The 20999-nt window shown below is 41.1% G+C and overlaps 1 protein-coding gene across 1 annotated transcript in view; it reads right to left on the bottom strand.

Annotated features, from left to right (window-relative positions):
- Window positions 1-19466, bottom strand: part of SLC39A12 (solute carrier family 39 member 12) — a 69326-nt gene extending 49860 nt beyond the window's left edge. The window contains exons 1-3 of the mRNA XM_006906992.1: window positions 18988-19466; window positions 11218-11499; window positions 6289-6496 (exon numbers count right to left, since the gene is read on the bottom strand). Of these exons, the coding sequence (XP_006907054.1) occupies window positions 6289-6496; window positions 11218-11499; window positions 18988-19248 (751 nt within the window). The 5' untranslated portion in view covers window positions 19249-19466. The remainder of the gene's footprint in view (window positions 1-6288; window positions 6497-11217; window positions 11500-18987) is intronic.
- Window positions 19467-20999: the final 1533 nt, after the last annotated feature.

Genomic DNA, 20999 nt, shown 5'->3' with positions numbered 1-20999 from the left:
AGCTTGACAGTTTGATGATGTTTTTTAGGAGAAATAAACAAGCCAGGAATTTCCTGAAAAGAAGAGTATTGCAGAAAGCTAGCTCTACCAGACATTAAAATACACTATAAAGCCACTATAAGTAAAATGGAATGGTATTGCCATGTGAATAAAGTGAGACAACAGAACAAAATAGAAAACAGAAACATTCCTAATTGTGTTTATTACTATATTATATAAAAGTGGCATTTCAAATCAATGGAGGAAATAATTTTCACTGCAATAAGAGGTAGAAGGAAAACTGGATAGTCACATAATAAAAATAACCCGGATCTTATTCCTTACAACATACATCAGAATTAATCCAAAATGGATCAGCAATGAAAACATACAAGTACTAGAAGAAAGCATGGGTGAATTTCTCTATAATCTGGGAATGTGAAAAACTTTATCACTAAAAATCCAAGAGCAATAAGAGAAAAGTTTGATTACTTTGTTTATGTAAAGGTAAAAATATTTGGTGAAACAAATATTTTGATTTGTTTCCAGGCCTAGGCAGGAAATGCACCCTGAAACAGCACATACTGGAGAGCAAGAAAATATAAAATGTTTTAAAGTCTTTGTCAAAAAGACTTAGGTGTCAAGTTGAATAAAATTTCATTGGTCAAAAAGAAAACAATCTGAGCACTAATTAGAATAATATTGACAATTGTAATCTACAGATTCAATGCGATCTCTATCAAAATACTAATGGCATTTTTCACAGAAATAGAACAAATAAGCCAAAAATTTATATGGAACCATAAAAGACTCCGAATAGCCATGGCAATCGTGAGAAAGAAGAACAAAGTTGGAGGTATCATACTACCTGATATCGAACCATAGTACAAAACTATAGTAATCAAAACAGCATGGTACTGGCATAAAAACAGACACAAAGATCAATGGAATAGAATAGATAGGCCAGAAATAAATCCACACCCATATGGTCATTTAACCTATGACAAAGGAGGCAAGAACGTACAATGTGGTAACTTACGATAGTCTACTCAATAAATCATATTGGGAAAACTGACCAAATACATGCAAAACAATGAAATTGAACCACTTTCTGACACCATACACAAGAATAAACTCAAAATGGATTAAAGACTTAAATGTAAGACCTAAAACCATAAAATGCCTAGAAGAAATAATAGGCAGTAAACTCTCTGACATTGCTCTTAGTAAAAATTTTTCTGATGTATCTCTTTGGGCATGGGAAACAAAAGAAAAAAATAAACAAGTGGGGCTACATCAAACTAAAAAGGGTTTGCACGGCAAAGAAAATTATCAACAAAATGAAAAGAGAACCTACGGAATGAGAGAAGATATTTGCCAACAATACATCTGGTAAGGGGTTAATAGGCAAAATTTATAAAGAACTCATACAACTAAACACTAAAAAAAAAAAAAAAAATCTAACAAAAAAATGAGCAGAGGATCTGAATATACATTTTTCTAGAGGACATACAGATGGCCAATAGACATATGAAAAGATGCTCAAAATCACTAATCATTAGAGAAATGCAAATTAAAATCACAATGAGATATCACCTCACACCTATCAGAATGCCTATCATTAATATCAAAAAACAAATGTTATCAAGGTTGTGGAGAAAAGGAAATTCTCATGCACTGATGGTGGGACTGCAAATTGGTACAGCCACTATGGAAAACAGGAAGGAAGTGCCTCAGAAAATTAAATGAAACTACCTATGACCCAGCAATCCCACTTCTGCGTATTTATCCGAAGAAATTCGAAACATTAATTCAAAAAGATCTATGTACCCCTATGTTTACTGCAACACTAGTTATAATAGCCAAGATATGGAAGCAATTTAAGTGCCCATCAATAGACTACTGGATATAAAAGAGGTGTCACAGAGTTCCGGTCAAGATATTGGAGCAGGTAAATGCTTTGTTCGCCTCCTCTCACAACCACATTAGAATTACAACTAAAGTACAGAATAGCCACCACGGAGAGTCACCTGAAGTCTAGCTGAACAAAAGTCCTACAGCTAGGGACACACGGAAGAAGACACTTCAAACATGGTAGGAGGGGCAGAGATACAAAATGGGCTGATCCTACTCTCACCAATGGCAGTTGAGAATTGGGAGAAATATCTCAGCTGCAGAGTCCCCTCCAGAGGAATGATGAGTCCCAGCCCTACACCGAGCTCAGGATTCCAGTGCCTGGAAGAGAAGTCTCCACAACTTTTGGCTGTGAAAACCAACAGAGATTGTGGCTGAATGAGACGAAGGGCTGGGGGAGTCCCAGGCACTCCTCTTAAAGGGCCCTGCACAAACATACTAACTTACTTGGTGATGGACTCACTCGCTCTGAGCTCCAGCCCTGGGGCAACAGCTCAAAAGGCACCAGGGACATACAAGAGGAACTGAATTTCTGGCTTCGGGGCAAGGGCTGGATGGGCAACTTTCTCTTCTGTCTGGCAGAGGGCACTGTTCCTTTGTTGAGCTCTCCTTCTCCTGGCTTGCAGACACAGGCGGGTACCCTATCTGGGACTCCATTGACACAGCTCACACTGGTCGCCCTGCCCTGGTGATCCCCTGAGACACCACACCTCCCAACTTGCACCCACCCAACCTACTTCCAGTGGCTTTTCTATACAAACAGCTCATGCTTTAGACTTTTCTAAAATCTTGCCAAGGTTCACAAAACCTAAACAAGCAGCATCTGGCCTCAGCGTGCCCGGTACCTCTTGCTGAGCAGCCCCAAGCCAGGCACTAGCAGCCGCAACCTCTGTTTATAGCTTCGCCTCTTGAGGCACTTCCAAGCCCAGTATGGGTGCCAGCTATCTGATGATGGCTTGGTGGCTCATACAAGGTGGCCCCAGGCAGGCTGCAACTGAACTTAGCCTGTGACAGAGTCCCTCCCAGGAGGCCCTGGCTTGCGCTCCTAGTAGCCAGCTTCGGTCTGAGCTGGAGCACCGCTCAGGTTCCCATCTGAGGACCCCGAAAAGGCAGACAAGGCAGGGACCAGAGCCCTGCTAAAGCAAATCCTACTCTGTAGGGTCAGCCCTTATGTAAGAGCTCCTGCACTGGTCATGGCCAGTCATCACAACCAATCAGCCTAAGGGTCAATCTCTCCCACTGACAAACAAACAGCAAGCAAGACTCAACTAAAACAGGAGAAACATACCACCCTTACAAGGGACACACCTGGAGCACCAGGCTCAGGTGACCAGGGAAGACTGCCACTGGGACACACAGCACACCTACTATATAAGGCAACTCTACTAAGATTAGGAGACATAGCAGCCCTACCTAATGCATGGAAACAAACACAAGTAGGCAGCCAAAACGAGAAGACAAAGAAATATGTCCCAAATGAAAGAAGAGAACAAAGCTCCAGAAAAAGAAATAAACAAAATCAAGACAAGCAAACAACCAGATGCAAAGTTCAAAACAATGGTTATAAGGATGCTCAATGAACTTAGGGGAAGAATAGATGAATTCAGTGAGAACTTTAACAAAGAAACAGAAAATATAAAAGTGGAGATAGAAGACATAAAAAAGAACTAGTCAAAAATGAAGGATACAATAACTGAAATGAAGAATATCTTAGGAGGAATTAACAGTAGATTAGATGAAGCAGAGGATCTAATAAGCGATTTAGAAGTAAGGTAGCCGAAAACACCCTATCAGAACAGCAACGAGAAAAAAGAATTCAAAAAAAGGAGAATAGTTTAAGAGGCCTCTGGGACAGCATCAAGTGTACTAACATTCACACCATAGAGATATCAGAAGGAGAGAGAAAGCAAGGAATTGAAAACCTATTTGAAGAAATGACAACTGAAAAATTTCCTTAACCCAGTGAAGGAAATAGATATACAAGCCCAGGAAGCACAGAGAGTCCCAAACAAGATGAACACAAAGAGGCCCACACCAACACATCATAATTAAAATGCCAAAGGTTAAAGACAAAGAGAGAATCTTAAAAGCAGTAAGAGAAAAGCAGTTATTTACCTACATAGAGCTCCCATCAGCTTAAAATAAACTGTTATAGATATAGATGGATCTATGTGAACCTCGTAACCACAAACCTAAACCATACAAAAAATACGCAAAAAGTGAAAAAAGAGGAATCCAACAAAAAACTTTAAAAAATCAAAAGGAAAGAGATCAAAAGAATAGAGAAGAACCAAAAAAATAACAAAAAGGCAATAAACACATACCTATCATTAAAGTAATTACTTTAAATGTAAATGGACTATATGCTCCAATAAAAAGACAAAGGGTGGCAGAATGCGTGAAAAAAACAAAAAATAAGACCCTTACATATGCAAGAGACTCACTTTAGATCAAAAGACATACAGACTGAAAGTAAAAGAATGGAAAAAGATGTTGCATGAAAATGGAAACAAAAAAAAAGCTAGGGTAGCAATACTTATACAAGACAAAATAGACTTTAAAACAAAGACTATAACAAGAGAGAAAAAAGGACCCAGTAATCCTACTTCTGGTAATTATCTGAAGAAACCCAAAACACTACTTTGAAGGGCCATGTGAATACATATATTCATTGCAGCATTATTTTCAATAACCAAGATATGGAGGCCACCTGGGTATCCATCAATGGACGAATGTATAAAGAAGTGATACATATATAGAATGGAACACTATTCAGCCATAAACAAGAATTTGATCTAGCCATATGCAACAACATAAATGAACCTAGAGTATGGTATTGTGCTGAGTGGAATAAATCTGGCAGAGAAAGACAAATGTCATATGTGGAATCTAGAGAACAGGATAAACAAACAAACAACAGAAACAAGGTTGTATTTACAGAGAGCACTTTGATGGTTGTCAGATTGGGGGATGGGGGATGGATAAAGGGGGAAGGGGATTAAGAGGTACAAATTGGTAGCTAGAAAATAGTCACGGGGATATAGAATATGGCATGGGGAATATAGTAGTATTGTAATAACTATGTATGGAGTCAGGTGGGTACTGAATTTACTGGGATGATCACTATAAGTTATATAAATGTTTAATCTCTGAAATTAATGTAACATTATATGTCAACTATAATTGAAAAAATAAAAACATAAAAATTTGAAAAATAAAAAAGAAGAGGTGATACATATATACAATGGAATCTCACTCAGCCATTAAAAAAAAAAAAAGAAATCTTACCATTTGTGACAACATGGATGAACCTAGAAGGTATAATGCTAAGTGAAATAAGTCAGACAAAGACAACATATAATCTCACTTAAATGTGAAATGTGAAATGTGAAATCTATAGAAGAAAAATAAACAAATCAGAAACAGACTCATAGATACAAAAAACAAACTCGTGACTGCCAAGTGGGAGGGGTGTTGGGTGAAAAGGGGACTAAGGGACTAAGAAGTACAGACTGGTAGTTACACAATCGTCACAAGGATGTGAAGTACAGCACAGGGAATATAGTCCATTACATCGTAATAACTGTGTAGGGTGCCAGGTGGGCAGACTTAACGGGGGCAGGTGAGGGGATCACTTTGTAAATTATATAAATGTCTAACTACTATGCTGTACACCTGAAACTAATATAAAATAATATTGAATGTCAATTCTAATTGAAAAATTTTTAAAAGGTGTATCTATCACACAAAGTCTATTTCTAAGAATTGCCTCCACTAGAAACCTGTTTTCTGATAACTAGATGATATTTATTTAAATAAAAACCTTCTTTTTAAAATCTACCTTCATTTCCCTCTTACTGTTATAACAAAGACAATGCTTTTCATTTCTGATGCCACCTTCCACTTATTCCTCAGATAATGTAATAGACTATGAAAATAAATGAATAAAATAATCACATTAAATTAAATTAAATGACACTTTTATGATTACAAGCAAACTGCTACCAAGGCTCTTGCACCATTGGGCATACTATTTCATCATTCTACATGTTATTTTGTCACCCCTGGCTCAGCCCTATGTACCAGGCAGGAACAGGTTCAGTTAGTATTCGTGACAGATCATCAAAAGCTTTCCCTTCCCCTCCACACCCATAATTTCATCATCACTGCAGACATGAGCCGAGTCCATATTTTTGCTTCGGCACCACATAAATATCACCACGGTACGTTTGCCTTGAGAAGGCCACCTGAGCTGTCTTACTACACACCAAGATAAAATGGTGTTGACAACATACCTGAACATGTTTAGTCATCGAAAAGTGTCAGTCTTTCCTTTTGGCACGATTTATTTAGCAGGTGTGACTTGGAAGTTAAATTCATGAAAAACGTCCTTACCCGACACATGGAGAGTATTCGTACTATTCAAGGAACTGAAAATATAGTCTGTGAAATAGTCTGGGGAAGGCAGGTTTCTTTGCCCCAGACAAACGCCTTGCAGGGACAAAGCAATGATCATTGCCGCCAGCCGAGGAAGTGTATTTTCATCAGCGCCATTACTGCTCAGGATTCCAGACTTTCTCTGCAGCGTTTGGGTTTCCATACACTGGAATCAGATACAAAGGAAAAAGAAAATTTAATCTCCTCAAGTTAATTTGATTCAAACGTCTCTAGGATTTCACCAAAGACAAGGGATAGTTCTTCATCTGAAAGAGGATTAAACTATCTGTGGGAATATGGTTATTTGTCATTCTTTAGTCTGAGATATAACTCTATCTGGAAAATATGTGTTTCTTTTATCTGCCATGACACTGAATATTCTCCCATCCCACTGGTCCTCATTTGTCTAACCTTTCTCATTACAACCTTAAAGATGTGTTTTCTCCAAGGAGAGCTCTTGCTCTCACTGTTTACTTCCTTACATTTGGTAAACTGTTTCCCTCCAGTTTCAAGTACAGCCTGCAGTGTAATGACTTTCAAATCTATATTCCCGACCTTGACTCACATTGGCTCTGCTGCCTTGTATCATCACAGAGCACATCTTCCACATCTGCTTTGAGCTCACTGTATGCTGATTGCAAATCAAAGCTGCTGTGTTCTTTGGATTCCCATAGCACATAAAACCTATGACATAGGACCTTTTTCCTGTGCACGCCAATGCTCCCTCAATGAAATGATAAGCATTTAAGAGGTGAGAATCTTGCCTTGCATCCCACTAGCATTTCTATTCATTTATTTAAATATGTATTGAGTGCCTACTCTGTGCCGAATACTATGCTCAGCCCATTACACATATACTCTCTTTTCATTCTCCCAAAGCTCTGTGCAGTGGATACTCTTTTTCACCGACCAACTAGTCAATAAAGGGCAGAGTCCTGATGGTGCTCAGATCTGACTCCACAGCCTACGCTCTTCAGTAGCCTTGCTCTTGCACATAGAAGTCAATTGAAACCCAGGATGGTGATGGGACTTCCATATCATCAAAGTAAGTTCCATAGCATAGTGCTTGGGACAGACAGATAAGGCTTTACTGCTCTCTCTGCTATTTCTAACTGGGTGATCTTGGACAAATGATTATTATCTGTAAAAAGAGACGATGCTACCCACTACAAAAGTTATTAAGGTTAGAAGAGATAATGTGTGCAAAACACTTGGCATAGTAGTTGGCACACAGGACAGAGTCAGCTAATCTCAGCTATTACTGTTGTTCTGTGTCTAGCAGCACTTCTGATAGGTAGTAGGCTGGAAAAAGTAGCAAGATTCAGACCAAGGAAAGCCTTATATTTAATACTATGAAAAAATTTCCCCTGAAAACTCCAAGGGAGCCATTGACAAGAGAATAATACAATAAGATATTTTATAAAACTATTCACTCTGGTGGCAAAATACTGAATGGATTGACAGGGGTAGAATTGAAGGGCAAGAAGTCTAGTTAAGAAGTTATTATGGATCCAAGATAGTTCTCGACTTCAAATTGTAGCTCTAGAGATGGAAAGAAGTGGATACATTTGAGGAATACTAAGAAGTTAGACTAAAGGACTTGGAGGACAATATGAAGGAGTATAGAGAATCAAAACTGAGTCAGGTCACTGGGTATGACAACTATACAATGGTCGTGCCACCCAATATTCCCCAAATTTTTTCTGAATATCCAAATTGTGTCTGGTACTCTCCTGGGTGCTAGAAATACAATGATGACCAAAACCAAAAGCATTCCCTGCTGGGGAGCTTAAAGTTTAGTATTGCTAATAAAATAAAAATGTAATCAAATATAAGATGACGATTTTGGTAATGGCTTTGAAGAAGAGGCACATGGTACAATGAGGGTGAATAGAGACACCTCTTCTGCAGTCAGGCAGATCAAGGAAGGCTTCTTTGAGATTGTGACACACAGACAATCTCAAAGATCTGGAGGAGGAAGAGGAAGGAACACTCCAGGCAGGAGAAACAGCATGGGCACAGTTCTTGTAGCAGGAGAGGATGTGAATATGAAGGGCTGGAAGGAGGGCAGTAGTTGGAGCAGGCGGAGGGGGTCGGGAACATGGTGAAAGTGTATGGCAGGTAATGGAGCCCCTTATCCTAAAATCAAAAAGAAGCCAAAGAGGGATTTTGAGCAAAAGATGGGAATAGAGGCTGTACGATTGGATTTATATTTTGATAAGTTGACTCTGGCCACATGGTGGAGAATGAAGAAATTAGAAAGAGACTCCAAGTGATTACTAACTAATAGTACAGGTAGAAGACTATTACAGTGGTCCAAGCAGAAGACAGTGATGATGATAACGGGAAAAAGTCAACAGGTTAAGAAGATCTTCAGGAGGTAACAGCAGTAGGATGTGCAGGTGGATTAGACATGAAGTGGGAAGAAATTCAGAAAATTAAATTTCTAGTTGGGCAATTGACTGCACGACGATGCCATTTACCAATATGTGGAGTAATACAAAAGGATCAGGTCTGGCCAGATTAATTTATGACCTTAATTTTGAATGTGTTCAGTGTGAGCTACCTTCACAATATCCTTTTAAAAAAAGAAAAACTGATGCTGTGTAGGATATGTGGGTCTGGAGTCCAGAGGAGGAGCCTAGAATTGAGATACGCTTTCGTGAGTCACATGGATGAATAGATGCTCTAGCCTGGAGAAAACATATGGAATGAGCAGGGGCTAAGACCAAGCCTTAAGGAGCAATAATGCTTAAAAGTAGCGCAGAGAAAGGAGAGCCTGCATAGGTGAAAATGGGGCCCAGAGAGATGAAAAGAAAATCACAATGTGCAGTATTATGTAAGCCCAAGGTAGAGAGTGTTTCAAGAGCTACATAAGCAACACCAAATAAAGGACGGGTTCAGGAAAAAGTAAGGCTTTAGACTTCACTACTCAGTTTCAAGTGCCAAGGAAACATCCAGATGGAGATTTCTGCCAGGTTGATGTATGAATGAGTCTGCAGCTGAGCTGACAGCAGAATTAATGCAATCAGTATTTAGTTGTGCGTGAAGTTGTCAGGGGATATTATTCAGCAAGACTAGGTGGAGTGAGTAAAAGAAAAACTGAAGGTGGGGCCGTGGAGGGTACCAAAAGATCTGGAGGAGGAAGAGGAAGGAACAGTCCAGGCAGGAGAAGCCTAACAAAGGGTCACGACTCAACAAGAGCTCAATTCTTGACTGAATAGATGGATAAAGTAGGTCTGCATGTAATATTGAATTATTTTACTCTGTTATAGAAATGTTTAATCTCACAAACACTTAGAAGCCCAGAAATCTGTGTTGAATATACACACATCCTCTGCTTTTTTGAGTGCTGGGTTTCCATTTCCAGTTTATCCGCATCAAACGTCAAAAGGCGGGAGCAGATAGGATGACTAGAATCCCGGTGGCTAATCTGAACCAGTCTTGTACAGATGTTGCACTGGGGAAATGATATGTAGGCACGCTTCCTTACTTAAGCAGAAAATGAAATTTTATGAAGGAACCTCATTTTCTCAATTGGAAATACAAACAAAAAACATGGCCAGATTTTGAGATCCCTGAGATTAGCTACTGAAGTGATGTTCACAGAGTCCTTAGGAAATAGTTTTTCCACTTGTCCTGCCAATAACGAGAAAAATTAAACATATCTAGAGCAAATTAGAGGATGTGTTTGCTGGCCGGTAAGCTGAAGCATGATACCTTTGGGTTCCTAGGAGCCAGAATTGAGGCCAAAAATCAAATTCATCAATATATGTTGCTATAGTCTGAATGTCTGTGTCCCTCCAAAACCCACATGTTGAAATCTTAACCCCTAATGCGATGGCATTAAGAGGTGGGGTCTTTGGGAGGTAATGAGGTTATGAGGGCGGAGCCCTCAGGAATGGGATTCCTGCCCTTATAATAGGGACCCCAGGGACCTCCCTGCCTCTTCCATCATGTGAAGACACAGCGAGAAAACGACACCTGTGAACCAGGAAGGGGTTCACACCAGGCACCGAATCTGCTCGCATCTCGACCTCGGACTTCCCACCACCTAAAACTGTGAGGAACACATTTCCATGGTTTATAAGATACACAGTTTACCACATTTCAAACGGACTAAGACGCATATCGATGGATATCTCAAGGGAAAAAATATATATATTTTCCCACACTCTTCAAAATGTTATTTTTAAAAAGTTTCTTATGTCTAGAGAAATGTATCTGCTCAACCTTTCCCACCGCAAAGTGGAATGTAACAAAGTAACTGGAAAGCCAGGTTTTCTGGGATAATGATGGCGCCAAAAGGAGACCGAGGGCCATTTCCTAAGGGTGGGAGCTGCGAGAGAAGAGAAGCACTTGAAGGCACCCCAAATTTATGCAGCCCGCCTCAAACCACAAAGCAGATATCATCTGCGCTGTCATGAATCATCCTTTTTGCAAGTTGCCGCTTTGGTGAAATAATTAATTCATCTCTCTCGAACTGGTTTTTCTTTCTCCTTTCCCAGCCAGAAGGCAAGACAAATAGACACAGTGGCTTGACCTCGATGGGTTCATCCTTGGAGACGGATCATAAGCTGTGACTCACACTTACTTTCCTGCTCAGGAGGCCTCAGGAGAAGAGAGCTGCCCTGTCACCTGGCCTGCCCGCCCACCCACCCACCCAACTTCTGGCTCAAACTCATCTTACAATAATTAGTCACTCTGTTTCCCCTTTTAGACTCAGAATTTCAGACTACATCCCTTAACATCCCACGGCTAAAAACCACAAACACTTAACTTCTGTTAGAAGTCCTCGAAAGTCTCAGGAATAAATAATTGATGAAAAATAAGGCTCCCAGACTGCGTCTTAGTAGCAGAGACGCTTAGCAGTTTTGCCTTTCTTACCTGGCTTCTAGAAGTGTGGAAATGCTGCCTGGTGAATGCCAGGATATCTTCCGTCTCATTCTGGGAGAGGAAGTAGGAGTCTTCATCCTGCCGGAGGCTGAGGAGGCTGTGTAGGTAAAACTTATACTCCCTATCGCTCATGTCGAGCTTTGAAGAACAGATCTCCTCCTGATGAATAATGTAATAGAGGAGGAGAAGAGAAACTCTCTGTACCACTTCCTCTCTGAGCTGGTCTTCAAAATCTCCTCCAGCTATTAGCAACAGGGCATCTGGTTCAAAGCACTGGGCAAAAAAAAATGAAAACGAAAACAAACAAAAATGAAAAGAAACAAAAACAGAGACAAAGCTTAGCAAATACTCCTAACACCAGTGACCACGGAGTCTCCGCTGCTCATAACTATATCAATAAGAGGGGAAAGTGAGTAGCCAGATTCAAATAAGAGAGCCATGGTTGGACTTTTACGTAACAGTGATGCCCTCCCAGGACGTCCTTATTCTCTAAGAGTGGTCCGTTATCTCCACCTACTGCGCCCCAAGTCATCCATTTGCCACCTTGAGTAAAACCAGCCTCTTTGGCTTTTAAAGCAACGCCGCCCCACTGCATTTAGAATGAAATCCATGCTCCTTGCAGTTTTCTCCTTGGACGGGCTCCTGCCTATGCTACCTCCCAGACCTCATGATAGCTTCTCTCCACCTCTGTCGTCAGACTTCTGCCCTGTGATTTTTCTGTCGGTTCCACCAAGTTCCCCCCACCCCCACCACCCACTCTCTCAGGTCTTGTTCTCCTCATTTCTCTGGTCTCAGTTGAAAGTGCCACCCCTCATGGATGCTTTCCGAATGCCCCGTCCAGAGCTGAAAGCCCCCAGCCCTATCCCGTTGTTCACTAGGAATATAATGCAAGCCACAAATGGGAACCACATGTAGCATTTTAAATTTACTAGTAGCCATATTTTAAAAAAGTAAAAAGGAACTGGTGAAAGTAATCATATATTTTTATCATATTTTAATCATATATAATCGTTGAAACTTCTATATGCAAGATTTATTTCAACGTGGAATCAAAATTTGTCAAAATTACATATGATTTCACTTATATGTGGACTCTAAAAATGAAACAAAACAATACACAAAACAAAGCTGAAATAGGCCCATAGATATAGAAAATAAGCTGATGGTTGACAAAGGGGTGGGAGGGATAGGGGGAAAAACTCTTAAAACTCAACAGTAGAAAAATAAACAATTCAGTTAAGAAATAGACCAGACACTTCACCAAAGAGAAGAGATGATGGTAAATAAGCCCATGAAAAAATATTCCACAGCATTAGCCATTAGGGGAACACAAAATACAGCCACGATGAGAACCACTACATACCCATTAGAATGGCTTTAAAAAAAAAAAAAAAAAAAAAAAAAAAGGAAAGGAAAAACTCTGACAATACTAAACGCTGTCAAGATCCAGAGAAACTGTAACCCATATCAGTGGGAATGCAAAGCAGTACAACACCCTGGAAAACAGTTTGACAGTTTACATCTTACAGCTAAAGAAAAAAATTACTAATGAGCTTTTTGACATTCTTTGTGTCCTGCTGAGTCTTGAAATCTGGTGTGTACTCTACACTGACCAGCACACTCAATTCAGACGAGCCACACATCAAGTGCCCAACAGCCACAGTGCAGCTAGTGGCAGCTCTGGCATACACCATTTTTTAATTTTCTTCGTAGCACTAGCGTTCTAAAATGACTATGTTTTTCTTTTGTTTTTTCTCTCTCCCCCTGAGGACAACTGGTCCATGAAGGCCAGTTTCATCTGCTTTGTGCACAGTTCGCCTCGGCATCTACTACAGTGCCTGGCACTTTCAAGGTGTGAAAACGGAACGCATGTACACCTGCCTCTCTCATCCGACCTAAGAGAATGGCTGAAGCTGTTTCCACAATGCTTTATATGTTTCACGACTCACAGACAAACACCTGGCTCATCTGATCCAAAGATTACATGGCAGAAAGGGGTATTTGGGGTTATGTGGTGGGACAGTGAGAACGAGACAGACACGTTGGGTGCAGAGGGGACGCCTTCCCAGCAAGATGGGAGCTGCCTTTCTGGAGAGACAGTCGGGGAGCTCCAGAGAATTCCCAGGATCTCAGAAGCAGCCCATTACAGGGCACCGAGCTCAGAATGAAGGCACCTAAGTCCTGAGTCCCGGAGGGATGTGTCCCACCGTGGGACCATTTACTCTAATACCTGTTTTGTAATGGAGGTATACTTGATATATAGAATCATATTGGTTTCAGATGTACAATATCATGATTCGATATTTATGTATATTGCAAAATGATCGCAACACGTCTCGTTAACACCCGTCACCATACATAGTTAAAAATTTTTTTTCTTGTGATGAGAATGTTTTAAGATCTACTCCCTTAGCAAATTTCAAACATGCAACAGTATTAACTGTAGTCACCACACTGCACATCACACCCCCGGGACTTAATTATCTTATTAATGGAAGTTGGTATATTTTTGACTCCCTTTACCCATTTTGCCCACCTTGTCACCATAATTATAATATTATATTACTATAACATCTTTCAATCTATTCTCTGAAATAGAAGCTTCAGGGGTTCTAATCCCATGCCTTCTGTGTACTCCACTGGGTAACATCTGATAAAAACCATCAGAGTCAAAAAGAAACATGTCATCCATCTCTAAAGCAAAGCATTAATCACATTCTTCACAAGCCACGCAGATTCCAGTCTCATGCCAACTCGGCTATAAGGGGACGAGAACTAGCCAGCAGAGAGACAGGCTTCCCAACAAGACCAGCTCAATTTGAATATTAATTAAGTTCCACCGCCAAAACCAGCAGCCCTTCTCTGTCCCTCACTAGTCCACGAGAAAGGTCCGTGGCTTGGTAGCTGTTGGCCGAACTGATACTGAGACCCAAAAAAGTAAATCAGTTGAAACAAGTGTAATAGAGCCATTCCTTGTACCAAATAACCTCCTGAAACCAAAGTATTGGTAATATTAGCTATCATTTTTTGGATGCCCTGTGTCCAAAAGAGTGCTAAGCACCTTATGGATTCAGGTATTTTCAATGTATAAATCTAATTGGTTCTGGAAAAAGTGCCAGATAATGAATTTTTCGATGGTGGGAACCTTATTTTAAATTTAAAAAAAAAAAAGTCCCCAACTTATACAATAATCTGCCAAATATTTCTGCAAATATAAAGCATGTAGAATACCAATTACTCAATTATTTAATGTATAATGAATTAATTAATAGGTACATTTATACAGTATGCAAGGATGCTGCACAAAATCAAGTATAAACTCTTCCTTCTGAGGAAGGTGAACCCACAGTCTACATGAAAACTAAGGGGAGGCAAACACAGCTAACTGTGGTTGTCCAATCTTAACTCCTGCTCGGCCAGTGATATACTTTATTCTCTTATTCCACTGTTTCGTGGCATGGAGAAGATAAGCTGTGGATCCAACTACGTACTTGCCATGCAGCCCCTCACCCAGTAATTCTCTCTTCCTCCTGTTTGGTAGGAATAAATACAGCCCGTGAGGAGGCCGGGGGCTCGGTAAGGCTCTGATATCCGTCAGTGAGCACACGGCACCACCAGCGTGTTGAAAGAGTTCGTGGTCACAGACTCTCAAGTGCTGTTCAGGCTGTTGGAGGGGCTGGGTAGGCAAGGAGAAGAGCATCAAGAACATGAAGAGCAGGAACTCCACGAAGCCACCAGACCACAGGAGTGGCCACGGCACGGGTGACAGCACGCGACAGTGACGTGGCCACCCTTCGTCCCATCTGAGGTGCCTGAGACCCCTGCCCATTCGCGGCTTCTCCTCAATGCTCTTGCTATGTCTCTTCCTAGGGTTGGGATGGTTGGGGTGTGACATGGGGCAGCAGAGAAGAGGGTAACATCAGTCGCCCTGCAGACGTTCACTCCAGAAAGGGTTTGCAAAAAGCATACAATTTGGAAGGAAAATCGGTTCGACTTTGAAAACTTTTAAGTAGTTGAAGCAGCTCATTTTGTCTGTTTGTCTGTCTGGAACAACCGATGTTGCTTTAATTTTTTGAGGTCTGCTAAAAGGAAGCTTAATGGTGAACCAAATGACTAAGGGATGAACACTTGGCGCTTTTTTACGGTGCTTGATTCTCAGACACCGTCCCTTCCTACAGAAGGTGGTGGCTTGAAGAAAGAATGCTGTAGGGAACGTCAGAAGAGCTAACCTAAGAAAACATGAATTTTCCTCTGAGCACTGGGGTGAAGGGCGGGGTTCAAGGGAAGCTGAAATTTTCAGTTCATCGCCACTAGTTTCATCTGCCCAAGTTTTTGCAGTGGCTCGGCTGGGTTTGGGAGAGGATGTTTAGTAAAACTGTGTACACACTGTCACCCCATAGGCATCAAGATTTGTCCAAAGCTCTGACTCTGATGAAGTGATTCTTTGTTAAAGAAGAATGGGCTCATTCAGGAATAATCCATTGATTTTCCTTTTAATCTTGTCGGGTGGAAGCACAAGTTTGAAGAGAAAAAAAAAAAAAAAACCTTGATTCCAGGAATTCGTTTTTAAGACTTTATAAACGCTGGGGGAAGACTAGTTAAAATGCGAGAAGCCCTCCTTACTAAATTAAATGGACTGCTCTCATACTTGGCAGTAATTTTCTGTGGCACACTGTAGCCCAGGCGGACTGTCTCCTTGAGCTGCTTAATTCAGCTCTGTCTCTTGTTTGTGTCGGCCAGGTGAGAGCCTCAGTGACAAGGACATGAAATCTTTCCTCTTCTACATGAATAAGGCAGTTGTCACACCTGCAGGATAAACCGCAGGCGTTTTAGCCCAAAAGATGTGTAGAGTTTGATTCTGGATTATAAGTAAACCCAATGACCTTTTTCAAAGTTCTCAGATTTTTATAAGATGTATTTTGGGGGGCTGTGGGGGTGCTAACAATTGGCTATAAAACACAAGAGGGAAATTGTATTTCTTTTTATTCCTTTGTTTATCCAAACAAAGGTCTGGAAGGATGTCGGCCAACGGCAGGCACTAGCTTTTTGGGGGTCTGTGCTGGATTTAGTAGCATTTCTGACTGAGAAAAAGTCTTAACGGAGAAGAGTTAAGATCAACTTGTTAGATAAACTTAAGAAAAAGCTTGATGCTTTTCACACTTTACCCCCTGACAACTATGACAAATTCGGGGAGGGGTGTACGTTAAATGCAAGACCTCGAGGCAGTGGTTCTCCTCTTCGAACGTGTCTGAGAAGGGCTTGGCTCAAAACCCCAAGCCCCTGGACAGTCGAGGGCGGCTGCGGGATGAGCAGGAGGGGGATGCCAAGGAATGGCTTATTATTTCTCAACAGCACTGCGGGCGCTTCATAAACCAGGCTCCCGTGTGCCTGGAAAAGGAGGGACTGGACATCTCCTTGAGGTACAGGGATGGTAAAGGCGTGGGGGGCACTGGAGCTCCTGCATTCAAGGGCATTTATCACGGCCGCGTGGTCCTCACGGAGAGCTCCTGGAGGGGAGAACCACCGCCTCGCTCTTAGGGCTGAGGGAGTTGAGGTTTAGCATACCCCAACAGCTAGAAGGTGCCAGAACGAGGGTTCGAGCCAGTCATGGGCTCAGGCAGATACCTGGGTCTCTTCCCCTTGCCGTGCCTGTATTCCAGGTAGGGTCGTGGTTCTCATGACAGAAGCAGCATTTATTCTTTTGGAGTTACTTAATCCTTCATTAAATTCATTAAAACTCCATTCTAACCCTTCTCATTAAAAAGAGAAGCCACGATCAGGCAAGACTTTTCATTTCCCAAGGCAGCAGCTTGAATGGATTTATTTTTAAACGCCCAGCGCTCTCAAATATTTCAGATTAAAAAAAAAAAAAATCGGCTTTTACGTAGACCTAAAATAAAATTGGGGACTTTTTTTCCCCCTCCCTACCAATTCAAGATTCCCCACTTTCCTCTTTTCAGACATTTAGGGATATAAACTCGCCCTTCTGCCTTCTTTTTACCACAAATTTTCTAATACGTATGCTGCCTCTCAGTGGACAAAGTCCCTAAAAAGACAAAAAAGACTCAACAACCTGAATCCTGTGGTTTGCGCCATGAAGGTGGGTGTTTGTGAAATCCATAGGCCACTGTTTCTCCCTGGCATTTTACGAATGACACGGGGAGACTTTGTGGCTCCTCGCTTATGGGTGATTCGAGTGAATGGTAGCCCTCTGAACAGGTTAATCTCAGAGTTCCCTTTTTTTTTTTTTTTTAACCTCAGTCTGTTTCACAGAGAAAGAGAAATAGCAAGAGGGTGAGACTATTAAAGAGTGTTTTAATTCCTAGGGATGGAACTAATTCAAACAGGAGCTAACTCAGTCAAACTCTCAATAATGTCACAGAACCCAAAAAGTGCAAAACAACTCCTCCCCTCCCCCCCCCCAAAAAATTGGAGGTCAAGTCTGCATATTTACATTCTCCCTAACTAAGCTAATATTCAACCAGACTCAATAAGGCACTTCATGCCATTAGAGAAGAACATTTCCCTGAAGCAAATTCTCAGAAGGCATTAATAAGATGTGACTCCTAGTTATTTCCAGTGGGAAGTCTCATGTTGCTATGTATATCAATTAATGTCATCACAGCTGAGTTGCCTATTGAAACACATGTTGCCTCTGGGAACCCTTGGGAACTATACTAATTATTGAATTATTTATTGTTTGCATAGAACAGAAAAATTTTCTCTATGGCAAGACCCTTCTGTCATGAAAAAAAACAAACCACTTGGCCAAGAACTGTCCCCCCTACAACCAATCAGGATTGAGCAAGTCTGCCAAAATTTATTGGGGGGGGCAGCTATTTGGTTCTCTTATTAATTTTTTGGCATCTCTATTTATTTATTTGTAGGTTCATACTGAAAAATCTCATCGGTCAGGAAAGGGATGGTGAAGGTTTTTGGGGTTTTTTTTTGTGGTCATTTTAAGACATGCATCCTACCTCTTGTGCTACTCCTGTTAATCTCCGCCCCACCCCCATGCTACCCACCCACCCTAATGGAGACATTCTGATTTCACATTAAATGCTGGTTTTACATTAACGCTGACTATACATTAAAGTGGCCTGCAGAGATTTTTAAAAATTCCATCCCAGGCAAGTTCAATCACAATCTCTGGAAGAGGAAGCCCCAACATGGATATTTTGTTGGGTTTCATTTTAGCTCTACCTGTGAAACACCCCTTCCTCAGCTCAGATTCCCCAGTTTTGAGAAGATGATTATCCAATTCATTCACTATCCGCCATGCAAAAATATATAGAAAACAGCCAATCGATATCCAGGAGAAAGGACTTAAAAATCCAACATTAGGCAAATATCAGATCGCTACTATTATGCCTCAGAAAACAAATAGCCTCTAGCTAACTAATCATGTGCAAATTCACCACCAGCTCTCAAAAAAGGATTAGTTAAACCAGAAAGAAGAGAGAACTCAGTTCACATCACAAATCCATACCTCTCAATCCGCAGAAGGGTTGTAGACAGGCTTACATGAACATTACCATTTAAGTTGACAAAGATAGTCTCCCTGTCTTTAAATGCTTTATGCGGCATGCTGAATGCCTTGTTGACTCCCAGCTATGGGAGCTAGTGTACCACAACGCACTGCACCCTGGGGTACTGGAAGGTATGCCTTCGATTTTGCTTGACTGAAGTAAATGGCTAGAGACGGTCGCTCTCTTGTGAACATGCCCTACCCAGTACCTGATCCCATTCCACGGCACTAACCAGATGGCAGTCTCCTTGCATCCCGCGGGTGCTGCGTGGGCAGCCGGTTTTCTCCAGCAATGCTTTGATGAAGCTTCGTGAGTGGTTCAGGGGCGGGTGGTCACCAGCAGAGAGACCTCGGAGGACTTCTGTCAGTTGGCCAGGACTCCAAGTGCCACCACCATCCTGGGTGGAGGGGTTTTCTGTCTCAGTAGAAGGAACAAGGCTGAGCAGAAGGAACGACAGCACCGAGAATACCAAACGATTTGTCCAGAAGCACATTTCCCTTCTTCCTTTACCTCGAGTCTTTGATGGAGATGGGTGGGTGAGGGTTCACGGTAGGAACTTGTATCCAGAGGAATTTCTGTGGTAAAGGGGGAAAATAAAGGCTTTAATTATTGGGCCTGCAACATGTTTGAAAGGATTCGTTAATTGGGTGGCTAAGCTGATTTGCAATGACAAGCTCTTTCTGAACAACAGGGGGCCTGTGGGTCATTTATAACCCCCAAACGACAGGAAACTATGGTGGTTGTAGACCTGCAAACTGTCGAACAGCCAAGAATTTCATTCTACCGCCTCGCTCTGAACTCAGCCTAGAGTCAAAAATGAGAAAGAATAAGTTTTTCTGTTTATCCTGCAGGTGGTACAAGTCATGAGACCAGAGACAGGAAACACTCTCATTTTATCTCATTGTTGAGATAAACTCCCAGTGGTTTGTGGTCTTCGTTACTGAAATAAGTAAGTAAAAGTAAAGAGAAAATAAATGTTAATGAGTTATGAATATCATGTCGAGTTAGAAGCTTTTAGACAAAGAAGGGTACTAGAAGAAAATAGTAACATCTAGAAAACGCTGGTCGTTTTCTAGGTCAGTTTATTAAGAGTACAAACTATCTTTAAAAAACAAGAGGATTTCAAGACCTCATAAGCCACATGAGACCTCAAAATGCCACATACTCAGCTAAAGGGTGGGCACGACTTTAGAGCTAATCAGCTTCCTGGAAAAAAAATTAATCTCTTCAACTAGTTACTTAAGAAATGAAAACAGCATCTCCTGTCAGATCCTGGCCCAGAGATGAGCTCATTATGACTGTGGGGGCAGTGCCGAATATATTGGGGTTACTTTAATGCTTACTAAAAAAAGGAGTTTAAGATTCTTATGTTAGTATTTTTAAAATGACAGCAGATGATACAAGCATTTCTAAACCCAGTGCTTACCTTCAGAAGAAAGATAAATAATTATTTTTCCAGAACTGTGCAGCCTCTCAAACCTCCGAGAGTATCTTGTGGTTACAAAGTCCTTCGTTTTTAAAATTCTTTGCCTGTGCGCTGGGAGCTGGAGAGGATTATTTCAGCCCAGTGAAGTTTTCAGTTGCTATGGAGAGAGCTGCTCCAGAGGTAACAATGAAGGTGGATAAAAGTGAGAACTTTCTCTCTGGCAGTTTTTCAGGAAAATCAGATAAATGTGGCTAAGGAACCCGCCATTTTATACCGATATATATCAGTTTTCTCCGAATCATTTACAGTCACTTGCCCTTTAAGAGACAGATGGAAGTCAAAGGATTTCACTTTGCAAAATAAAAGATTTTAGAATTAGATCGTTTGTTTGTTTGTTTTTTCCAGTTGGTCCTGTGATAAGGGCTTTATCCATATTCAAACCAAAGATTTGCTGGAAAGACAGGCTCTTTAGCACCTTATGTATTTTACAAGGTGCAGAGGTTTAAAAGATTTAAGGTGGTGGTAGATTTGTAAATAGATAGGTTCAAATGAGAAGAAAAGTATTCGTTGGAGGAACAAAGTTCTTACCTGGGAAGTAAGTGGACCTGAGCAGGGATCTTTAATGAGCTCTATGTGTTATGGGCCCAGAGTCTGCAGTAGAGGTGAGGACACGGGGCCTCTCAGGCTCTGGGAAACAGGCTCTCAATAAGTTATTAGTGAATCGAGGAGCGAGAGAACAAAGTGGCACATTTTATAGGGCATGAGAAGATAAACCCAACATTTCAAAGTGAAACAGGCTCTCAATAAGTTATTAGTGA

Source organism: Pteropus alecto, unplaced genomic scaffold, assembly GCF_000325575.1.
Source record: "Pteropus alecto unplaced genomic scaffold, ASM32557v1 scaffold11, whole genome shotgun sequence".
Classification (NCBI taxonomy): Eukaryota; Metazoa; Chordata; class Mammalia; order Chiroptera; family Pteropodidae; genus Pteropus; species Pteropus alecto.
This window is presented reverse-complemented; position numbering and strand designations above follow the sequence as displayed.